The 19,926-nt window shown below is 42.2% G+C and overlaps 1 protein-coding gene across 2 annotated transcripts in view; it reads right to left on the minus strand.

Moving 5' to 3' along the window:
- Nucleotides 1-5,383: 5,383 nt before the first annotated feature.
- RNF144B (ring finger protein 144B) overlaps nt 5,384-19,926 on the minus strand; it is a 73,480-nt gene continuing 58,937 nt past the window's right edge. For both annotated transcript variants that reach the window (XM_061147531.1, XM_061147532.1), the window contains exons 5-8: nt 16,422-16,626; nt 14,215-14,359; nt 10,074-10,163; nt 5,384-8,907 (exon numbers count right to left, since the gene is read on the minus strand). In XM_061147531.1, coding sequence (XP_061003514.1) covers nt 8,767-8,907; nt 10,074-10,163; nt 14,215-14,359; nt 16,422-16,626 — 581 coding nt within the window. In that variant the 3' untranslated portion in view covers nt 5,384-8,766. The remainder of the gene's footprint in view (nt 8,908-10,073; nt 10,164-14,214; nt 14,360-16,421; nt 16,627-19,926) is intronic.

Genomic DNA, 19,926 nt, shown 5'->3' on the forward strand with positions numbered 1-19,926 from the left:
TTCCCAGAGAATTTTTTTCTTGACAGAGGAGGCATTATATTGAGTGACTCTATTGTACTGACCTAAAAATTGATCCTGCACCATACTCTTGTGACCCCTCATTTATAACTTAAGACTCTTTAATCTCTTCTATTTATCTGCAGATGGCATTTGAATAGCATATCAGAAAATCACATCTGAAATTTTTTTCTACTTAAAAACATCTAAAGCATCTGGTCAGTGTCTGTACTCCTGTATTGGTGTGGGAAAAGGGAAGAGATGGTGACCTAAACTTCAACAGCTGGTTAACTGAAATCCAGTCTTTATATGTCTGACTTGGGTGGAATCACCCTGCTGTACTTCAAGCCGACTCTTGAAGGGAGTTGTCCTTCCTGAATCCAACACAAGATCCAGTCCAATCATCAACCCTCTGAAGGTTTGTTTAGAAAGATGAGATCAGGTTTTCTTCTAAGCCCATGTAGAAAAATCTGCTTCATGTAAAGATCAAGCAGACCTTCCAAGGACGCCAGCCAGAAGCGAGGTTACAGTTAACACCTTGACCATGCCAGGCTTAACTGAAACTTCAGAGCAACACTTCCCCTTCAGGAAGCTAGATATTGCTCTTAACTTTCCCCTGAGTTTCTGGTTTCTTCCAGCTGATGCTATCATACCGGCAAACTGCTTGGCTTCATGGGACAGAGAAACAACAGCAAAGAGTTAAATTTCCTATTGAAAATGACAAATGCGTTCCTATTGACCACTTGAAAAATTAAAAGTATGGAAGTCAGAAAGATGCAGCTGAAGAAGATGTCAATGAGATCTGAATTATGGGAAGGACTCGATGTGGCTTGAAGACAGAGGGCACCACGTGGAAGATATAAGAAGGAACTGGATTCTGCCAACAACCGTGAGCTTGGAAGAGAACCCTGAGCCCCAGATGAAAACACTCCTGGGCCAACACCTTGTTCTTGAAGCCCAGTGAAAGCCAGAGCAGAGAACCAACTACATCATGCCAGATTTATGATATACAGAAACTGAGATTAGTGAATGTGTTGTTTTAAGTCACGATTTTGAAAATTAAGATAATGCTAAGAGGCCATGGGATGGCTCATGCAAAGTGTGGATTCAAATTCTAGTTTTGTTGCCAACCCACTTTATGAGCTTATGCCATGTCACCTAGCCCCTGAGTCTCTGCTCCCATCTATAAATCGGAGGAGGGGCATATTAATATTTACTTCCTAGAATAGCATGAAGAGTCAAGGGAAATGTGTTTGAAAGTACTTTACCCACCATGAGGCATGTTGTAAATGCAAGCTTTTACCATAAACCACCCCCCCCCCAGAAAAAGATTCATTGTACAGATGTGGATTCTGCATTTTTCTCTCTGCATCTCCCATTCTAAGAGCAGAAAATCAGCTAACTGCTTGTGAACTATTCGTGAAAAAGCAACATGAAGGAATTTTTTTTAATCTAAAAAGACAACATATTTCCTGAGGAAGTCGTTCCCCACTAACACACATTCACGAGCTTGAAATGTATTTTGGGGAACCCCCTCCCAGTTCTCTTTTCTCCTTTGGAACATGGTGGTGCTAGTGGTAAAGAACGTTGCCTGCCAATGCAGGAGACATAAGAGACGCAGTTTCGATCTCTGGGTTGGGACGATCCCCTGGAGGAAGGCATGGCAACCCACTCCAGTATTCTTGCCTGGAGAATTCCATGGACAGAGAAGCCTTGCGGGCTACAGTCTATGGGGTCGCAGAGTTAATGTGACTGAAGTGACTTAGCAGCAGCATCCCAGGTCTTTTCTCCTTTGGAAAGTGTCTGGGTGCAAACTCGTCACTCAAACTCAGAGCCACAGAACAGACTGTACACTGGCTCCCTCCCCTCCCCTTCCTAACAAAGAACACTTAGAAGCACTTTGACATTCGTGATCTCAACCTGTCCTCCGAAACCTGAGCTAAGACAGATGAAATGACACCATGTGGTAAGCGGTTGGCCCCACATCACACCACCGGTGAAGAGCAAAGCCACACTGGAACTGAAGCCACTTTTGACAAGGCAGGTGTCTGGCCCCCCAGCCCCACACTGCCAGGACTGGCGGAGGGCAGAGAGGTCAGACGATGTTGCCTGTGGATTCTATGCCCGGGGCGACCCAGATTGATCAGCACTCTCCCAAGTTTGTTCACGTGCCCTTGTGGTGCATAAGTCCTAGGACCAGGCTGGAATTTGGAACACACCACCTGGGGCAGGGTGTGGATTTCTGGACCTGTTTGCTTTTAGTTAAACAAACTGGCTTGACTTCAAAAAAATTCAGCCAGGGCTGATGAATAATCAAAAGTCTCAAAACTCACCTCGAGAAAATCTTCATGTTCATTTTATTTAAATATGTTCAAAAGCATAAATGTCAACCACCCATCCACTCCCCTCAAAAGAAAATATATCCCCTCACATCATGCCAGGTCATTAGAGAACCACAAGATAAAATGGCTGACATTAGACTTAATCTGCTTCTCATCAAAAGCCTCAATCCTAGTTTTAATACACATAAAAAAGGAAAATTGACAAAACTGAAAGACAAACTTTATGCAGAAAATGAAATTCAAGGCACTTCTTTACATAGCTCTGAAATTCATTAATTTCTTTAGAGCTCCTTTTCTTGCTTTTGAAACTGTCCATCAATTGATTTATTTAATGCTAGGCTACAAATCCACTTTAGAGTACAAGTTAATAATGTTAATAGGGAAAGATCTGGATCTGACTTAATCACTTTTGAGTCTTGATTGTAAACATTAAAAGGAACTGATGACAATGTACCTTGTATTTGTGGGGAAGAGGTAAACACTTTGGCTTTTGGAATAAGCACATGGGCCCAGCTATATAATTCTAGTTCCAATATTAGCAAGTCAGATACATGCCATTGCATTCTTTCTCTAAGGAATCACCATTCGCCTCCTGTCTCCTGCTCTTCTCCTCTCATTGAACCCCAAGGAGTGACGGGTTGATCTCAGGGGGTGGCTCTTTGCCCTAGATATGCTGTCAGGCACACCAGAACACAGACTCTAATAAATTCTCTTTAACAGTAAATTCCACTGATACAGATAATTGGAAGACGAGGACATGGTCTTGCGACTCACAGACTTCAGAGTAAATGCAAGCTCAGAATTACCAACTGAAGAAGGAACATTAAACAACTTGCAAGGAGTCTGCCATTCTTTTTTCTTTTTTGGTCACACTGCTTACAGGCTCTCGGTTCCCCAACCAGGGATCGAACCCAGACTGCAGCAATGAAAGCCCAGGATCCTAACCACTAGGCCAACAGGGAGCTCCTCTGACATTCTTTTTCTAACGGCCACTGATCAGTAGTATGACCCCTGGCAGGACATGTACACAAAACCATTGCTTTCTCTATGAAGTAGATCCAATATCTGCTCCATTTATTTCATAATACTGTTCTCAAAAGTTCTTTAGAAAGCATATGCAAAAATATATAAATAAAACATACTGTAATTGCTATTAAATTATTCAAAGAAATTAATTTTTTTCTCATAATGTAGAACTGGATGCTATCTTTAGGGTCTAAAAAACTAGATTATCTAACAAATGAAAATAATTGAATTACAGGAAAACCTTATTATAATTCTCCTCCTAACTCACTTGATTCATAATTTACATTGCAATGAATTTGCTGGTTAGGGGGTTAATTAAAATCACTGCTGTAAAAAAGGGTTCATTCAATAATTCTTTGGGAATGCAAATTCAAGTTCAGGAAATAATAAGGACATTTTAAAAAGGAAATAATGTTCACATTTTAGGAGACGATTAAGCAAATTAAGAAATCATAACCCAAAAGTGTTTTTAAGTGATCTTATTGATTTCCTCCAAGCTGAATGTTTAGAAAATGAAATTTGAATTATAAGTCAATTGTAAACCTCTGTACTCAGGTATTGTGTGTGTGTGTATGTGTGTGCTCAGTCACTCACACACAGTCCAATTCTTTGTGACCCGATGGACTATAGCCTACCAGACTCCTCTTTCCTACTCCAGGGGATCTTTCCAACACAGAAATTGAACCCATGTCTTTTGCCTCTCCTGCATTGGCAAATGGATCCTTTACCAGCTCAGATATTGTATGAGAAGCAAATAACATTCAATAAAAAGCATCAACACCAGTATAAGAATGTGAGCTTCCAGTTTTGCAGAGACACAAGTTCTAGTTGTTAACCAACTTCTGGCATTCAACTTCAGGCTAGCTAGTCCTGCCTTGAATACTAATCAAATGGAAACAACCTGAAGTTAACCCTCCACATGTAAATCCTTTCTTTAAAAAATTATAACAAGAAAACACATACTTCTAACAGACTTTTAGAAGGTTAGAAAAAGTGCACAGAGCCCAGCACAAATTTAACAGAACTAATAGCTCTGATGCCTGGCAGCATTTTTTATCAGGATCATCAAAGACCTAAATTATTTTGGTTATTTTTCTGGACAGTAATCAGTGCCTGTGCATTGGCAGTGTGGAATATCACACACACAACAAGAAAGTCTGCAACAGGGATCGCAGACATAGAAAACAGACTCGTGAACACAGTGAGGGAAGGAGTGAGATGAATTGAGAAAGTATGGAAACGTATACATCACCATATTTAAAACAGATAGCTAGTGGGAATTTGGTGTTGACACAGGAAGCCCCACCCAGTGTTCTGTGACCTAGAGGAGTAGGAGGGGGTAGGATGGAAGGGGGTTCTGGAAGGAGGGAGGGGACATATGTATACCTGTGGCTGATTTATGGTGATGTATGGCAGAGGCTTCCCTCATAGCTCAGCTGGTAAAGAATCTGCCTCCAATGCGGGAGACCCCAGTTTGATTCCTGGGTCAGGAAGATCTCCTGGAGAAGGGATAGGGTACCCACTCCAAGTATCCTTGGGCTTCCGAAGCCCAAGTACCAAGCCCAAGTATTCTTGGGCTTCCCTTGTGGCTCAGCTGGTAAAGAATCCACCCACAATGTGGGAGACCTGGGTTCAGTCCCTGGGTTGGGAAGATCCCCTAGAGAAAGGAATGGCTACCCACTCCAGTATTCTGGCCTGGAGAATTCCATGGACACAGTCCATGGGGTCGCAAAGAGTCGGACACAGCTGAGTGACTTTCACTATGGCAGAGGCCAACACAATACTGTAAAGCAATTTTCCTCCAGTAAAATAAAATAATAAAGTCTGCAATGAGTGAAGGCATCACACTTGCTCTTACTTCTTTTAAGAAAAAAGGTAGCAAGAGTTACTTCCACATATGGTATTACAGAAGTTACTTTTTTGAATTCCAAACTTGAGATTTAATAGTGACCCAGTTGGCTCCTTCACGATAAAACTGAACGTGTCTAGAGCTACACACCATAACAAAAAATAACACATTTGATTTCCTGCTCCACATTTATTGGGGCCAGAGAGGCCAGGTATTTTCCTTTCACATACTTGGAAAAATATAACACAACAACAATTTCTTAAATACAGAACAAAACTTTTTGGATCATGAATCAACAGAGATGTAATAGCCTATAGATATCCACTGTAACAGTTTTATAAAATGTCATTCATCTAAGGCATTCTGAAACTCTTTCAAACCACACATATACACACATTCTATATACATGAAGGTATCCATTTATGAACAGACAGTTTTTTAAAAGCACTGTGTAGGGAAGGCTAAAGTAATACACATTTAGATTCTGTATACTTTTTAAAAGACAATTTGGGGTTCTAAGAAACAGTGATTAACATTCAAACCAACATAGATTTTCAAACCTGAATAGGTAAGATTTCTGTGATGCCAGCTACAAGAAAATTTATACTGTAAGTTGTTTTGTTTTTTCAAAGGCCTCTTTCAAACTAGCGATTTCAAGTCAGGAGTAAACATCCATGGCATGAACAAATAGGATGCTTAAGGTTCTAAAATTTGCTTCCATATGGTTTTCTTCTTCACCTCCCTACCTCACCTGGATGCTGAGTTATTCCTTCCAGATGACAATGCAGTGAAGGATTTTTTGAATTTCTGTTTCAAATGGACTACACTACTCCAAACACAAAGAGATCTAAATATCATTAAATAGACCCATACTTCTTCCTAGAACAGACAGAGAATCACTAGGAAAGGACAGAGCTGACAAACAGGAAGGAGACAAGATTCAACCCTTTCTCTGGCCAGTTATACAAAATGAAAGCATCATTCTGTTATCAAAGTTGTCAGCTTTCCCCATTATAAACACAATCTCTAGACTGGCTTGCAGCTTGCCCTCTGATGCAACAGAGATATATTTGGGTTAACCAACCAACCCGTTCCTGTTGATTCTGACAGTCTCACACAAGCCAAACCGCTGAGCGATTTAAGGAAGAAGTCACCCATTTTCAGGCACTTTTCAACATTTAAAAACTTAAATCCAGTTATTTTAAATCTATTGGACAAAAACAATCCCCACTCCCCACAAAAAAGTAAGCTAATTCTTTCATAGTATTTCTGTGAGAAGACATATTCCTTCAATTTGCCAAGGAAACAGCATTAATGCTTTCTTCCACCTTTTCTTCAAATTCCAGAGCTCTGCTTCTGATAGTGTAGCACTTCAGGATATGTGAAATCAGCCCCTGTTTAAAGATTCTTCATGGATCCAAGCTTGGAGAGTGTGTTAATGTGGGGGAGTACATTGCCATGACTGACATTCTTGATACAAAAATTCAGTTTCAGTTGAGTCCCTGTGATCCCCTGAGCAGTTGTAAATGCCCTGTACTATAATGAGGCAGTGTAAGACAAAGAAAAGTATTCAAATCTATGTCCATTTATATTTATACTAGTACGAAACACAGTGATAGAAGAAGATACTGGTTTTTTTTTTTTCTGAAGTATTTATAGTTTCAAAGGAAAATAAAGACACTATTGAGAAACCTCTAATGAATGATTAAAAATAGTTTGGGGTAGGTTGCCATTCAAAAGTTTTCCCAGAGTTCTCATCTATGTTCTATACAAACTGTAAATAAAAATGTACACAACCAACAGATGTGTTATACATACTCGGATATCAATATGTACTTGTGAATTAAAGTTCCTTAATATACACATCCCCACTTAGAATACAACCCCTTACATAGGCAAAGCATCATTCTGTAATAACAGGTCAGGGATAGCAGCAATATAATAGTCTAGTTATCCAGTGACCTCAGAAAATATCCCAGGTCCCGATGTGGTACTCCGAGCTTCAGAAAGAGCCGTCCACTAATATTTAATATGGTTCTCATGAAGTACCAGGCTACTTTGCTAATGGCAATTATAGTAAAAGGTACTGTCTTTTCAAAACTCGTTTATTCAAAATCTGACTGATGGTACAACAGGAAAAATAAGCCACCATGAGGTGATACAAAGTGTTAAAGATACAGAAAGCAAGGACATTTTGTTTCTCAGATATTTTTTGTTGTTGTATCAGTGCCCTGTTCATACAAAAGGTACTCAGATCGAACAGAGGCTGAAAGAGCAAAACTTTGCTGGGAATAGGCCTGCGCTGAACTGTGTTCGAAAATACACCAACAATTTGAATATCAATCTGTGTTTTACAAAATGACATGGCACATCGTACTGAGTACTGCTTTAAGAGTTATGAGTCGAAACCTTTGGGTAACTTAATGCACTTGTAACCAAAATTTACATATATAATATGCAAAAAAAATTAAGTTGATTTATAATAAACCATATTAGTCCCAGAAGACAGAATGGGTTTCAAGTAAACACGTATTTTGTGTGTACTATTGGAGATATCCATTCATGCCCAATGGATTCAAACTTTAGTTAAGTGGCAAGTTACATAGATTCTGGATATATCTATGACTTTAATATTCTCTTGGTGTGTACTTGTAGGTCCAATTCTAAATCTGTTGGGCACATGAACAGAGAGCTCAAGAAAGGTCTCTGATACCTATGATGACAATTTTGAATCTCTGCCACTTTACCCAAACTTCATATTAAACAATCCTGCAGACCACCGCTACTGGCTGGAGGCAAAGTTGATCACTCAGGGGAGAGATGCTAAATTAGACCAGACGGTTTCACCTGCTGCAACCCTTTTCCTGGGAAAGGCCAACTCCCTTGGCATAGTAGTCTCTCTGGCTTGAAGCTGAGATCACAGAGGAGAAACCTATTGTGTTTCTGCCAACTTACTGGCGAAATCAGTACGCCCAGTAACTGGCAGAACTACCATATCAACTCCCAAGATAAGCGGCCCTCTTATAATTCTTATAAAAATAACAATTCTTACAAGAATTTCCCCTTAAACAGTCTTATTCTTCCCCTCCTACAGGAGGTTTTCCTCCTGCTTCTTGTGATGGTCAAATCAACCCAGGACAGACTCTGGCTTCTCAGTGAAGAGTGTGTGTTGTCATGGTTGGCAGCGCATTTATTATACCGAGTGTTCGTGCAGGCTCCATGGATTTGGCTGGAAGTTGAACAGTCCACTGGGGAAGCCTTTGAGTGATAACATGATGATGTGTTAGTTTCTCCTCATCAACCCAGAGCTTCTCAACACACTCCACAGACACAGTCTGGACTGTTGAACCCAGGTTCTCTTTACACAGGAACACACGCATGAGCGCTTGGCCTTTACAGATGCCAAAGGTGGGCAGGTGAGTTCAAAGTCTGGACACAGAGGCACTTCCAAAGTTTGGCAGGGAGGAGGAGGTGAGTTCATTAAGTGGGGCTTTATCACTGCAGTCTTGTATAACCCAGACACCTGCGGCACATGGACACAAACTGAGATCTTTAGGTTGTGGATGGGTCGTGCTTTTTCTTCTTGCCCCGGCAGGACTTGCAGACACAACAGATGATGCACGGGGAAGCCAGAAGCAGCAAGGGCGAAGTCACCAAGGCGATGATGCCCAACCCCACGAGAATCCCGACCACCTGGAAATGTAGAAGAAACGCCTATTTCAGCACTTCAGTCTTTCTATGTGTATACTCCACCATCAGCTGTGGACTATTCTTGCTCCCTGCCAAAATTTCATAAATTGAAACTCTAATCCCTAAGAGGAGGACAATGTGTGGAAATGGGAACCTTGGTAAGTAATTAGGACATCAGGGTGGAGTCCTCATGATGGGATTAGCGCCCTTATAAGAAGACACACAAGAGAGCTGGTTTGTCCTCTACTCTCTGCCATGTGAGGACACAGTGAGAAGACTGCCATCTATAAGCCACAAAGAGTGTCCTCATCAGAACCCAACAACACTGGCACCTGAATCTCAGACTTTCAGTTGTCAGAACCACGAGAAATAAATTTGTGGTTTGAGTCTTCCATTCTATGGTCATTTGTTACAGCGGTTTGAACTAAGACACCATCTCAGGCATGTGAAGCAGTTACAATTATGAGACCTTCCATCCAGTGCCCAGCAATGGTCTGAACTGGATATAAACCGCGGAGACACCAAGGACAAACCAAATGCTAACTCAGGCTCTGGCACAAGCTCAGTGGGATCACGAACTGTTGGTGTTGGCTGCCTCTCTACGTGTTTCCTCAACAGTCTCAGAGGAAATGTTAACATCCTCAGAGGGATGTTAATAATGGTTACTAGGCTATGAACACCAACTCCCTCAAAAGGAACATGAAAAACTCTTAAAAATAAATCAGGACTCCCTTTGAACCTACGACGTAAACACACAACAGTATGTACAGAGGCTTCCAAGCCCCACACAGCTCATGGGATTTTTAAGACCTCTGCCTTTCATCGCAAACATGTCTCAAAGGGCTCTAGGGAATTCTTTCTACCAGTTTTTAAAAGAGGAACAAGCGTTCACCTTTGCCTTTATTCCGCTGGGGTTTTTTCCATAAGGTATTAAAAAAATACCTGAATGAACATTTTGGCCAACCTGATTCTTATCTGCTCTGTCACCCTGGCTCTCTACTTCTCCTCTGGGAGATTGGGCTCATGGATTAACTTCACGCCCAGAAGTTCCCCAGAACCTCTCAGGCTGGAATGAGTAAGAAGGGAATAGAGGGGGGAAACTGAGTAGGTAGGCTTTTCAACCCATTCAAAGTCTGGCTTCTCTTATGCTCCTTTTAAGGTCAGGGTACCTGTGTTCGGTTCCACATCACTGAGGCTCTTGAGTGGCCAAGCTTATTTCTACATGGCCCTTTGTCATAGTGTCTGAGGAAAATGTCATTCTGAAAAAAACAAACAGAAAGGTTTTGGTAAACACACAATTTTTGAATTGAGAGATGGGTACTAACCCTATCAAATCACCTCAGTGGATAAAATTAATGATGGTCTCTAAGAACTCCCGAGTGACAATTCTTAGATGATACTCAGTAGTTTTATAAATCATTGCGTGAAAACAGATTATAGTCTCTGAGACTCTTTATTGATTCTAAAGAAGATTAATGACCTGACTGATTATCTTTGAAAGGTAACTCTAGTAGAAGTGCAGTATGGAATGAAAGGACCTTGAATGAGACAGCGAAAAGGCTCTGTCGTAAACCAGCTTAGATAACATGCCAATGGCTGAGACAGACGAGAGGTAAATAGTCATGCAGAATTACGCAGGTGACTAACAGGATGGGGAAACAGGGAGAAGAAACCCCAGATGAGGGGGAAGCACTGGATAGGAGGCAGTGACTTTGTTGAAGTGATAACATGGGAAGATGACGGCCACAGTTTGGACGTGTTGAACTTGAGACATGCAAGCAGTGATGTTCAAAGGGCAGCTGATTACACAAATCTGGATTCTAGGAAGAAGACATGGGAAGCAGTGTCCTTGGGCCGAAGAATCCACAGAAGTTGATGAGATTACCCAGGGAAAGGCTATTGAACACACATATTTAAGAGCAAGTCAAGGGGAATTCCTGTCTCCCTGACGACTTCAGCAAGAATACTGATCTTCTCCTGCCCTCAGCACTTCTGTTTCTCAGGCATTCAGACTTGAACTGGAATATGCTATATTGTTCTCTTGCTCTCTGAGCCTTGAAGGACACCACTGGTTTTCCTGGGTCAACCAGCTCACAGACAGCAGTTCATGGGACTTCTCAGCCTCCATTACCATGTAAACACATAACTTATGCTAAATCCCAAGAATCAATCTATCTATCTACCCACCTATCTATCCTATTGGTTCTATCTTTCCGGATAACGTTGACTAATAAAGTGACTATTCTACATGAATTTGGGAGAAAACAAAAGAGTAGACCAAGGAAGAACCTGGAAAGGAAATTGAGCAGTGGCCAGAGACGAAGAAAGGAAATCAGAGGAGATGGTCTCACTGGAACAGAGGTGATCAAGATGTCAAAGGCAGTGGAGAATCCAGGTGAGGTGAGGACTAAAGTATCCATTGGATTTTACCCAAAAGGAATCTCTCAAAGCCTTGAGAGAACACAGTCAGGGTGGTGACCAGGAGGCTATCTGAGTCACTGCAATGACTGGAGTGTCAACAGCTAGAGGTGATTATGCTCTTTTGAGGCTTAGCTTCTAAAGGAAGGAGAGAAACACAATGGCAGCAAGGGAAAGATGCAGGCTTGAGAAAAGTGTTACTTGTTTTTAAATGAGACACAACTGAAGCCGTGGGTAGGTTAGAGAGCAGGGAATGGAAGCTGAAGTCATAGGAGAGAGAAGATAGAACCGAAGGGGATAAGTCTGTGAGGATCCCAAAGCAGAGGATGAAGACTATCTCATCCTCTGAAACAGTGGAGATGAGAATCAAGGCAGGAACAAACCCAACTCCCCACAGCAAAATTCAAAATCACTCTTTCTGGTGTTGGTCTCAGGCTTGGCTTGTGGACAATCCCCCTTCCCCTAGAGCGACGCTCTAAAACTTCCCTATAAACAAAGACCAACACCATCATCTGACATGGAACACTTGTCTACAGAAAAACATCGTGACCCACAAGCCAATGGTCCCTGGCTAAAAGCCAAGAAAATGAGACCTCAAAACACAGTGACCAGAAAAAGATGCTGTGTATCTAGCAATCTTACGCCTGTACCATTTCACCTGGACAAGTGACAGAACACTGTGTTCTTTGCAACACCATTACCAAAACACATTTCAGCCAAAGGATGGAGCGATCTGGCACACATATTTATTCCCCTAGGCTCTTGCCTCCTAAAGAGAACCTCATGGGCTCAACCTCCTCATGGATGTGAATCCTATTAATATGCTGGTTAAACCTGAAGGGAAAAAAAGGGATTTGTTTCATTTGTAAAGCATGAGGGGTACACAATCATGAGTCATACCCTCATCCAGAGTATCACTCGTTTGGAATTAGGAGAGGTCTCAAATATCAAACATCATTGTAACTCAAACTTAATTGTAATTCAAGGGGTTATAATAAGCCACATTTTTAAATAGAATGAAAACCTGTCTGTCAACCCGAGTCATGAAGATTCCAGAGTCTAAAAGGTCAAATTTCTCCTCCCCAATGCATATGCCTTCCTGAAACCCTGACATCAAGCTGATTAAGATTCTTACTCACAGATGTCAGCCTAAATAACTTATCTTATTTTCAGTTAACAACCAGGCATGTGGTGGCCAAGATGCAGGCCATGTTAACCGCACTCACTGAGTATGTATAATACTAAAGACTGACACAAATCGAATTGAAGCAAACAAAGCAATTAAAGGGCTTCCCTTGAGGCTCAGCTGGTAAAGAAGCCGCCTGCGATGAGAGAGACCTGGGTTCGATCCCTGGGTTGGGAAGATCCCCTGGAGAAGGGAAAGGCTACCCACTCCAGTATTCTGGCCTGGAGAATTCCATGGACTGTATAGTCCATGGGGTCACAGAAAGTCAGACACAACTGAGCGACTTTCACTTTCAAAACAAAAAATTTCTAAAATAGCCACCCATCCAACTATGACTGAGGGCTTACACTGATATGAACATATTTTAAAGGTCCAAGTTGCCAAAATAGGGAATAACTGTAAACAAACTGCCAAAATAGGAAATATCTAAAGGGAATATGTCACTGCAAACTGTAAAACAGTAGAATTGAAAACAAGAGAATTCTCACCAATTCTTCATATTACCTTTTAACTCTGAAGTTACCATTAGCCTCAGCACTGGACTGAATGGAACTGCACCTGAACTTGAGAAGACAAACCTCATGAACAGTGGGGGAAAAGAATAATTAGACCAGATCCCTTATGTGGGAAGGGAACCCTGAGAGAGTGGTAACAATCTTGTTGTCACGCTAATGAATGAGATAGTAATTAAGAGACACCACTGATCTGAATGACTTTTCTCCTTAATTCCAAGAAGAAAAAAAGCAATCTAATTGTGATAGGCAGAATAAGTGCTCCCCAAAAGATGTGCTGTGCTGTGCTGTCCCGAGTTGCTCAGTTCAGGTTCTTTGCGACCCCGTGGACTATAGCCCACCAGGCTCTTCTGGCCATGGAGTTTTCCAGGCAAGAACACTGGAGTGGGTTGCCATTTTCTACTCAGGGGATCTCCCCTAAAGATGCCAATGGCCTATTCCCCAAAACGTGTGAATGTGTTACCTTACATGGCGAAGGGATTTTGCCAGTGTGATTAAAGACCTTGAGACGGGGGCGGAGGTGGGGGGAGGAGGCGGGGAGGTTAGCCCTTGTTATCCAGAAGGGCACAATCTAATTACATGGGTCCTTAAAGGCAGAGATGTTTTCCCAGCTGTTGTCAGAGGGAATGACTCTGGAAGCTAAGACCTTGGAAGAAGGCTCAGAAAGATGTGATGCTGTTGCCTCTAAAGATGGAAAAAGGGACCATAGCCAAGGAATGTAGGCAGCCTCTAGCAACTAAAACAGGCAAAGAAATAGATCCTCTTCACGAGTCACCAGGTCCCAAGGACAACTTGATTTTAATCCAGGGAGACCCATGTCAGACGACCAATGGACAGAACTAAAGAGAACACATCTGTGTTGCTTTAGGCCACAAGTCTGTGGTAACTGGTTACAAGAGCAAAAGCAAACTACCACACTAAGAGTCCTTTATACAACAGAATGGGACCATGCTCCCAAAGCTGGAAGTGTCCCTCAAACAAAAGGTAGGACGACACACTTAAAGTAATCAGAGAGAGGTATGTGAAGTACCAGGCTCAGGATGTCTCATTAAGGAAAAATAAATTTCTTTGGCAGGAAAAAAAAAATACAAAACAGGTCCACTATTTTAAAAGGGAAGTCCATCAGATACGGGCTGTCGCACAGAGGCAGGATAGAGGAGGACGCGCGGGGAGACTCTTCTGGGCTGCACTTACGTCCAGGTTCTGAAGGCAGTACCAGCAAAACGTGTGTTTGCAGTTCTTACACATCATCTGAGCACAGCCTTCGTTGCGCTCAATATAAACCCGGCACACGGGGCACTGCTTAATGGGGGCTTCTGCCTCCGTCCCAAAGAGCGTCCTAGAAAAGAAATGAATGAGAAATTATAGGGTAAGGATCAAGAATGCTGAGTGATTTTTTTTTTTTTTAATTTAAGGACCACAAGATGTACACCACCAACCAGAGCTATGGGTAAAGTGGGCTGAATATAATTAAACAGCTGAATGATGCTCTTCTAGACTCAACGCTGTGGTCACCCACTGAATTCTCAGGGCTCCTGATAGGTAGGGAGTGAACTCCTTGCTGTTTGTACTTAACTTCTTGTCCTAGGAACAGGGTGGGGGTAAAAACAGGCGCAATGCAGATTATTCCTTGTTCAGATAACTCAAAACAAAGAAGCTTAATTTATTTATCTTTAGGTTTTGAGTGAATTACATAATTGTATTTTCCATAGCTGATTGAATCCATTGTTTTGCCAAATTAGTCTTTCATTCTCTGAGCACACGCTGTCTGACTAAAAAGTACAAGAAGTCTGCCACGCAATGGAAAAACCAGCTCAGGATCCAAAAGGGGCAGAGACCATCTATACAATGATCTGTGCAAATAAATAGATGGGGATGGGAGGGAGTCAATCATCAATACTTTCAAATAAATGTCCAATATCATTGAAAAGACCTGATTCGGATAGATGAACAGGCCAGCAAAGCTTACAGGCTCAAGGGACAGAGAAAATAAGTAGAACTGGTGAAGGGAGGCCTGGGTGAGCCAGGCCTGGATTGCATTTTAGCTACTATTCATCAAAACCACCACTCAGCACGTGAAGGTATCAGGTTCACAAAGTGTGGTCAAACCTATGATTGGATTCCGTGCTCACAATAACCCTATAAAGCAGTGGGACAGCCACCGTTTTCATTCCTCCCATTTTCTTTTTTTTAATAGAGCGATAGACTTCAATCCCTGGGTTGGGAAGATGCCCTGGAGAAGGGAACGGCTACCCACTCCAGTATTCTGGCCTGGAGAATTCCATGGAGTGTAGAGTCCATGGGGTCTCAAAGAGTCAGACACGACTGAGTGACTTTCACTTTTTCACTTTCAGGCTCATAGAGGCTGAGTGACTTGCATAAAGTCACAAGGATACCAGTGGCAATGTCAGAGCTCTGTCTCTCCTCTGGGATCATCACATTGTCCTGTGATTCCCGGAGACCTTGCTGGGTGGCAGTGAAGATGCAGCAGGTACTGGTGAAGTGAGCACATGCCTGCCACGTGTGCTAGCTCTTTTTCTCCTCTTGATGTGTTTGGCCTGAGACTCAAGCAGAGCATCACACCAAGTAGCATTTCTGTTCCTGGAGAATGGCCCTCCATACTTGAAGGATGCTGAGTGATTAAGCCAACCGGACAACACTGTTATTTCTGTTCTTGCTGATGCAAAACAGCCGCAGCCTCCAGCAAAGCAAGGGATCAAACACAAAGTTCTCTCACTCTGGGCCCTGCCGCTGCCATAAATACCCTCTGTCCTGCAAGGTACAGAGTGAATTGCTTGTCATCATAGCAAATTCTCAACCTCATTATTGTTTTTTTTCAGAGCATAAAATATCGAAAGATAAGCTCTTTTCCTCTGGTAAGCATGAATTTTAGCAGCATACTACCCTGAAGGGCTGTTGTATCAATTGCTGTTTCTTTTAATATGACTGGCACACCCCACGAGCTGGCGATTGAGTCAACTAAGAAAATCATTTCTGCACCGCTTCACAAGCAAGAATGAGGTGTATCAATTGTAGGCACTCATGGTACCTAGGCAAACGGCTGTGGACAAAAGCTGTGACTTCCTACATACAGAGAACAGGGGACCGCAGCCTCCTACCTAAAGAGAAATCAAAACTCATAGAGACTAACTCTAGCTGTACCCGGAAGGCTGTTCGGGGGTAATTAACTAAAATGCCTTTAGATCTGCTGATTTGGTGATTCTTAGTGAATAACATACCCATTCTGAGACACTTCTCAGGAAAGCCTTGCAGGTAAAGAACTCACCTAGATGTTTCATCACAATATGACTCTCTCTCCAAGATTTCTAAGATTTCTAGAAATTCTCCAGATTTCTAAGAACACAGGTGAATGATCCCAAAGATTAAGTTTCCTTGCTTACCCATGCTCTGTTGGCAGGATGCTGGGCTGACTGTCCCTGCAGGAGACTTCTGCATGCCAAGCATCCTTGCAGCACGAGCAGAACTTCAGGTGGCAGGAAGGGCACTCCACCAGCACGGGCTGTCCTGGGTCACTTGTTGCGACGGGGCACACTGTCTGACAGTCTGCAACGGGACACCACGTTCTGCAGGGGTCCAGGTGGACTTCTAAAGAGCAAAGAAAGAAAACACGATGGTCTATCTGTCTTCCATTCAAGCCTGAGCTTTCCTTTCTGCCTTCCGTTTATTCTTTTTTATAGGTCAACATTCATTGATGCTCAGCACAAACAAGGGCAATGATTTCTACCAGTGGTCTTCACAGTGGATCCAGTACCATTCTATATCACAGGTCATTTAAAAGTGTGATGATAAAGGAGGGAAAGGAAAAGGAAACTAAGACATATTAAAGTTTGGAGGAGGAAATGGCAACCCACTCCAGTATTCTTGCCTGAAAAAATCCCATGGACAGAGAAACCTGGCAGGCTACAGTCCATGGGGTCGCCAAGAGTCAGACATGACTGAGTGACTAAGCACCATATTTAAAGTTTAGAGTGGACCCAGACCTGCGCAGTGGATCCAGGTCACCCAGCCCTGCCCTACTTCTCAAAGTAGGCGCTCATGGAATAGGTCATCACTGCCCTTATGAGCAAGAGAAGGAGCCTTCTCGCTAATCAAAACGCAGAACTTTTTTGGAATATTTCTAACAATTCAGCACTCTAAACAGGCAAATATCTCAAGTCTCTTCTTCAATTATTTTGGGTACTATCTTGGAGAAAAATGACATGAAGAACCAACCAAAGCAAAAGAAAAAAAGTTCATAAAAGATTTTGTCCTTTCAGGCACTGAGAGATAGGTAGTGAGGCTTCTTCTGTTGTTCAGAGAGAAATTAAAGAAGAACCAAATAGTGTAGGGATGAAACAGTGTCTAGTGTGGCTCAGCCAAGAAGTCAGATTAGCTGTCAATTTGAATATTCTGTTGCCCTAGCAGTGTGCTACTGAGGGACAGTTTGTAAAAGACCCACACATTCTAGAAACAGAAGGTAGGGACCTTCACAGGCCATAAAATGATCATCACACACTACACTGGCTAGACCCGTGTGGCATGCTAAAAAGAAAGTAAGGTTTGTGGGTGGACAACTGTCTTCCTGTGTGAGTGTTTACAAATCTTGTTCCACCTCCCATATTCTAGTCAATAACAGAGTCCATATTCTTGTCATATAACATAAACTTTTGGTGGAAAATATCATGTGGAAAATAATGTAAGAAGCAGAGGAGCCCATTTTTCTCTGAACTAATGGATTTTGCAAATTTTGAACTGGTGAGATTCTAGGTTCAAATCACTTAAGGCTTGTGATTCTTGGAATGTCCATGTGGAACGCAAACAAATCCAAAGAGTGGTGCAAAAATGAAATGCAGGTATTAAGTAGGAGCTTAACGTTAAAGGTAATAATCTTACAAATTCCGTATGGAGGGAAAAAGACTGAAATCCTCTAGGAAACACTGTCTCCAATAATATTTCCTCCAGAAAATGCAACAATTGGAACTATGCTTATTACAGGTTTTCATTCAAAAAGAACATCCTTAAACATATCTTCTTATCCAATAATTCTGGAGGGCAGGAGTTAAGAGAATGATGGGTCAGGTGAAATCAGAAAAAAGAACCCTAAGATTAACACATCCTCAGACTCTAAGAGGGATGAACCCCTCTAGGATCCCTAAAATTTTGGGACAGGCTGATTAGAAAATCAAGGGGACAGTGATACACATACTGGTCCAAGATCTTGACCTTTGATTTCCACACCATTTATATTTTTTTTTCCCCAAACTCTTTACTGCTTCACAAACACAAAGCCCAAAGAAATGAAGTCTGATATGTAACTTAGCACTAAGGATTCCCACAATAAATATCTATTTATCATTCTCAAATCACAGGTCTTTCAAAAGTTTGATGACAAAGGAGGGAAAGGAAAGGAAAATTAAGACATATTATAAAGCTTACTGGGCTTCCTTGGTGGCTCAGACAGTAGAGAATCTGCCTGCATTGCAGGATACCGAGGTTAGATCCCTGGGTTGGGAAGATCCCCTGGAGGAGAAAACGGCTACCCACTCCAGCATTCTTGCCTGGAGAATTCCATGGACAGAGAAGCCTGGTGAGCTACAGTCCATGGGTTACAAAGAGTCGAACACAGCTGAACGACTGATGCTTTCACTTTCATAAAGTTTAGAGCATCCCTATTGATCACCTTAAAAGGTTCAACGGGGCAATTTGTCTTCCAAACCCTAATCAATTAAAATTATTTGGCAGATGTTCTGACTTGTTTCTACCAACTTATTATGTCAGGTATCTGGGTGACATGACAGAAGCAGAAACAATAAATAGAGAAGCAATTAAAGATTTTCACGAACTCCTATTAACAAAAGGGCCTCAGTATACAGTGCAGCTACGACACAGCCCAGCACAAAAAAGCAAGAGAAGGGACTTCCCTGGTGGTCCAGTGGTTAAGACTCCGCCTTCCAACGCAAGGGGTGCGGGTTCGATCCCTAATGGGGGAGCTAAGTTCCCACATGCCTTGCGGCCAAAAAAACCCACACTTAAATTAAACAGAAACAGTATTGTAACAAATTCAATAAAAAGACTTTTAAAATGTCCACATCAAAAAAAAAAAAATCTCTAAAGAAAGAAGTAAGGGAAGAGTCGGAGCCACAGAAAACAGCGATCACTATGATGGTACATAACTGACAATGTTAGGGCTCTATATTGTTCAGCCCCGCACTGACAGAAAAGACACAACTCTCCAGAGAGAGACACTTGTCTAGGGCATCTTTGAGTCTCCTGGAGAAGAGCATCCCACGATGGGACGGGGATCTGCACACACCAGTCTGGCCAGGTTACACTGAGAAGGTACCGGAGCGCAGCATGGTGCCCGTCCTTCAGATGGTCCTTCAGCCGGGCTCCCACAAGAGCAGCAAAACGATAGATAAAAGTCAGTAGAAGCTAAAAGAGTTGCTTTGCTTTTTTAAAAAAATTATTATAATTCCAATACGAGCTTCATTTTGCTTCATATACCTTGTGGTTCCAGTAGGCCCGAGAAGCCAAGCTGGTAGAAAAGAGAAAAACGCTGAAGAAGCATCAGACATCGGCAGCCCTGGCAGCTAACAGGACTTCCCAGAACCCAAGCCAAAAAGGGACAGATTAATGGACGGCAGGTGGTGGCCAAAGCCTTGTCACGTGAGCAGACGCCGTCTTCTCCTCCCTCTCTCCTCCACACCAATTATCTGAGGGGAGTCTGAAGCGGAGAAAAGCCCCCAGGGCTAATGCAGGACTTTCTAAAACACTTTTTATTAGTGCTACTATGAATTCAGTTCTACCTCCTGGCTTTTGGCTCAGGAAACACAGTTATTATGTAGATAAACAAAATGCACATTATCCAAAACATTTAAGGTTCAGCTTCTTCCTCCTCCCAATTTC

This window comes from Dama dama, chromosome 7 (genome assembly GCF_033118175.1).
Source record: "Dama dama isolate Ldn47 chromosome 7, ASM3311817v1, whole genome shotgun sequence".
Taxonomy (NCBI): domain Eukaryota; kingdom Metazoa; phylum Chordata; class Mammalia; order Artiodactyla; family Cervidae; genus Dama; species Dama dama.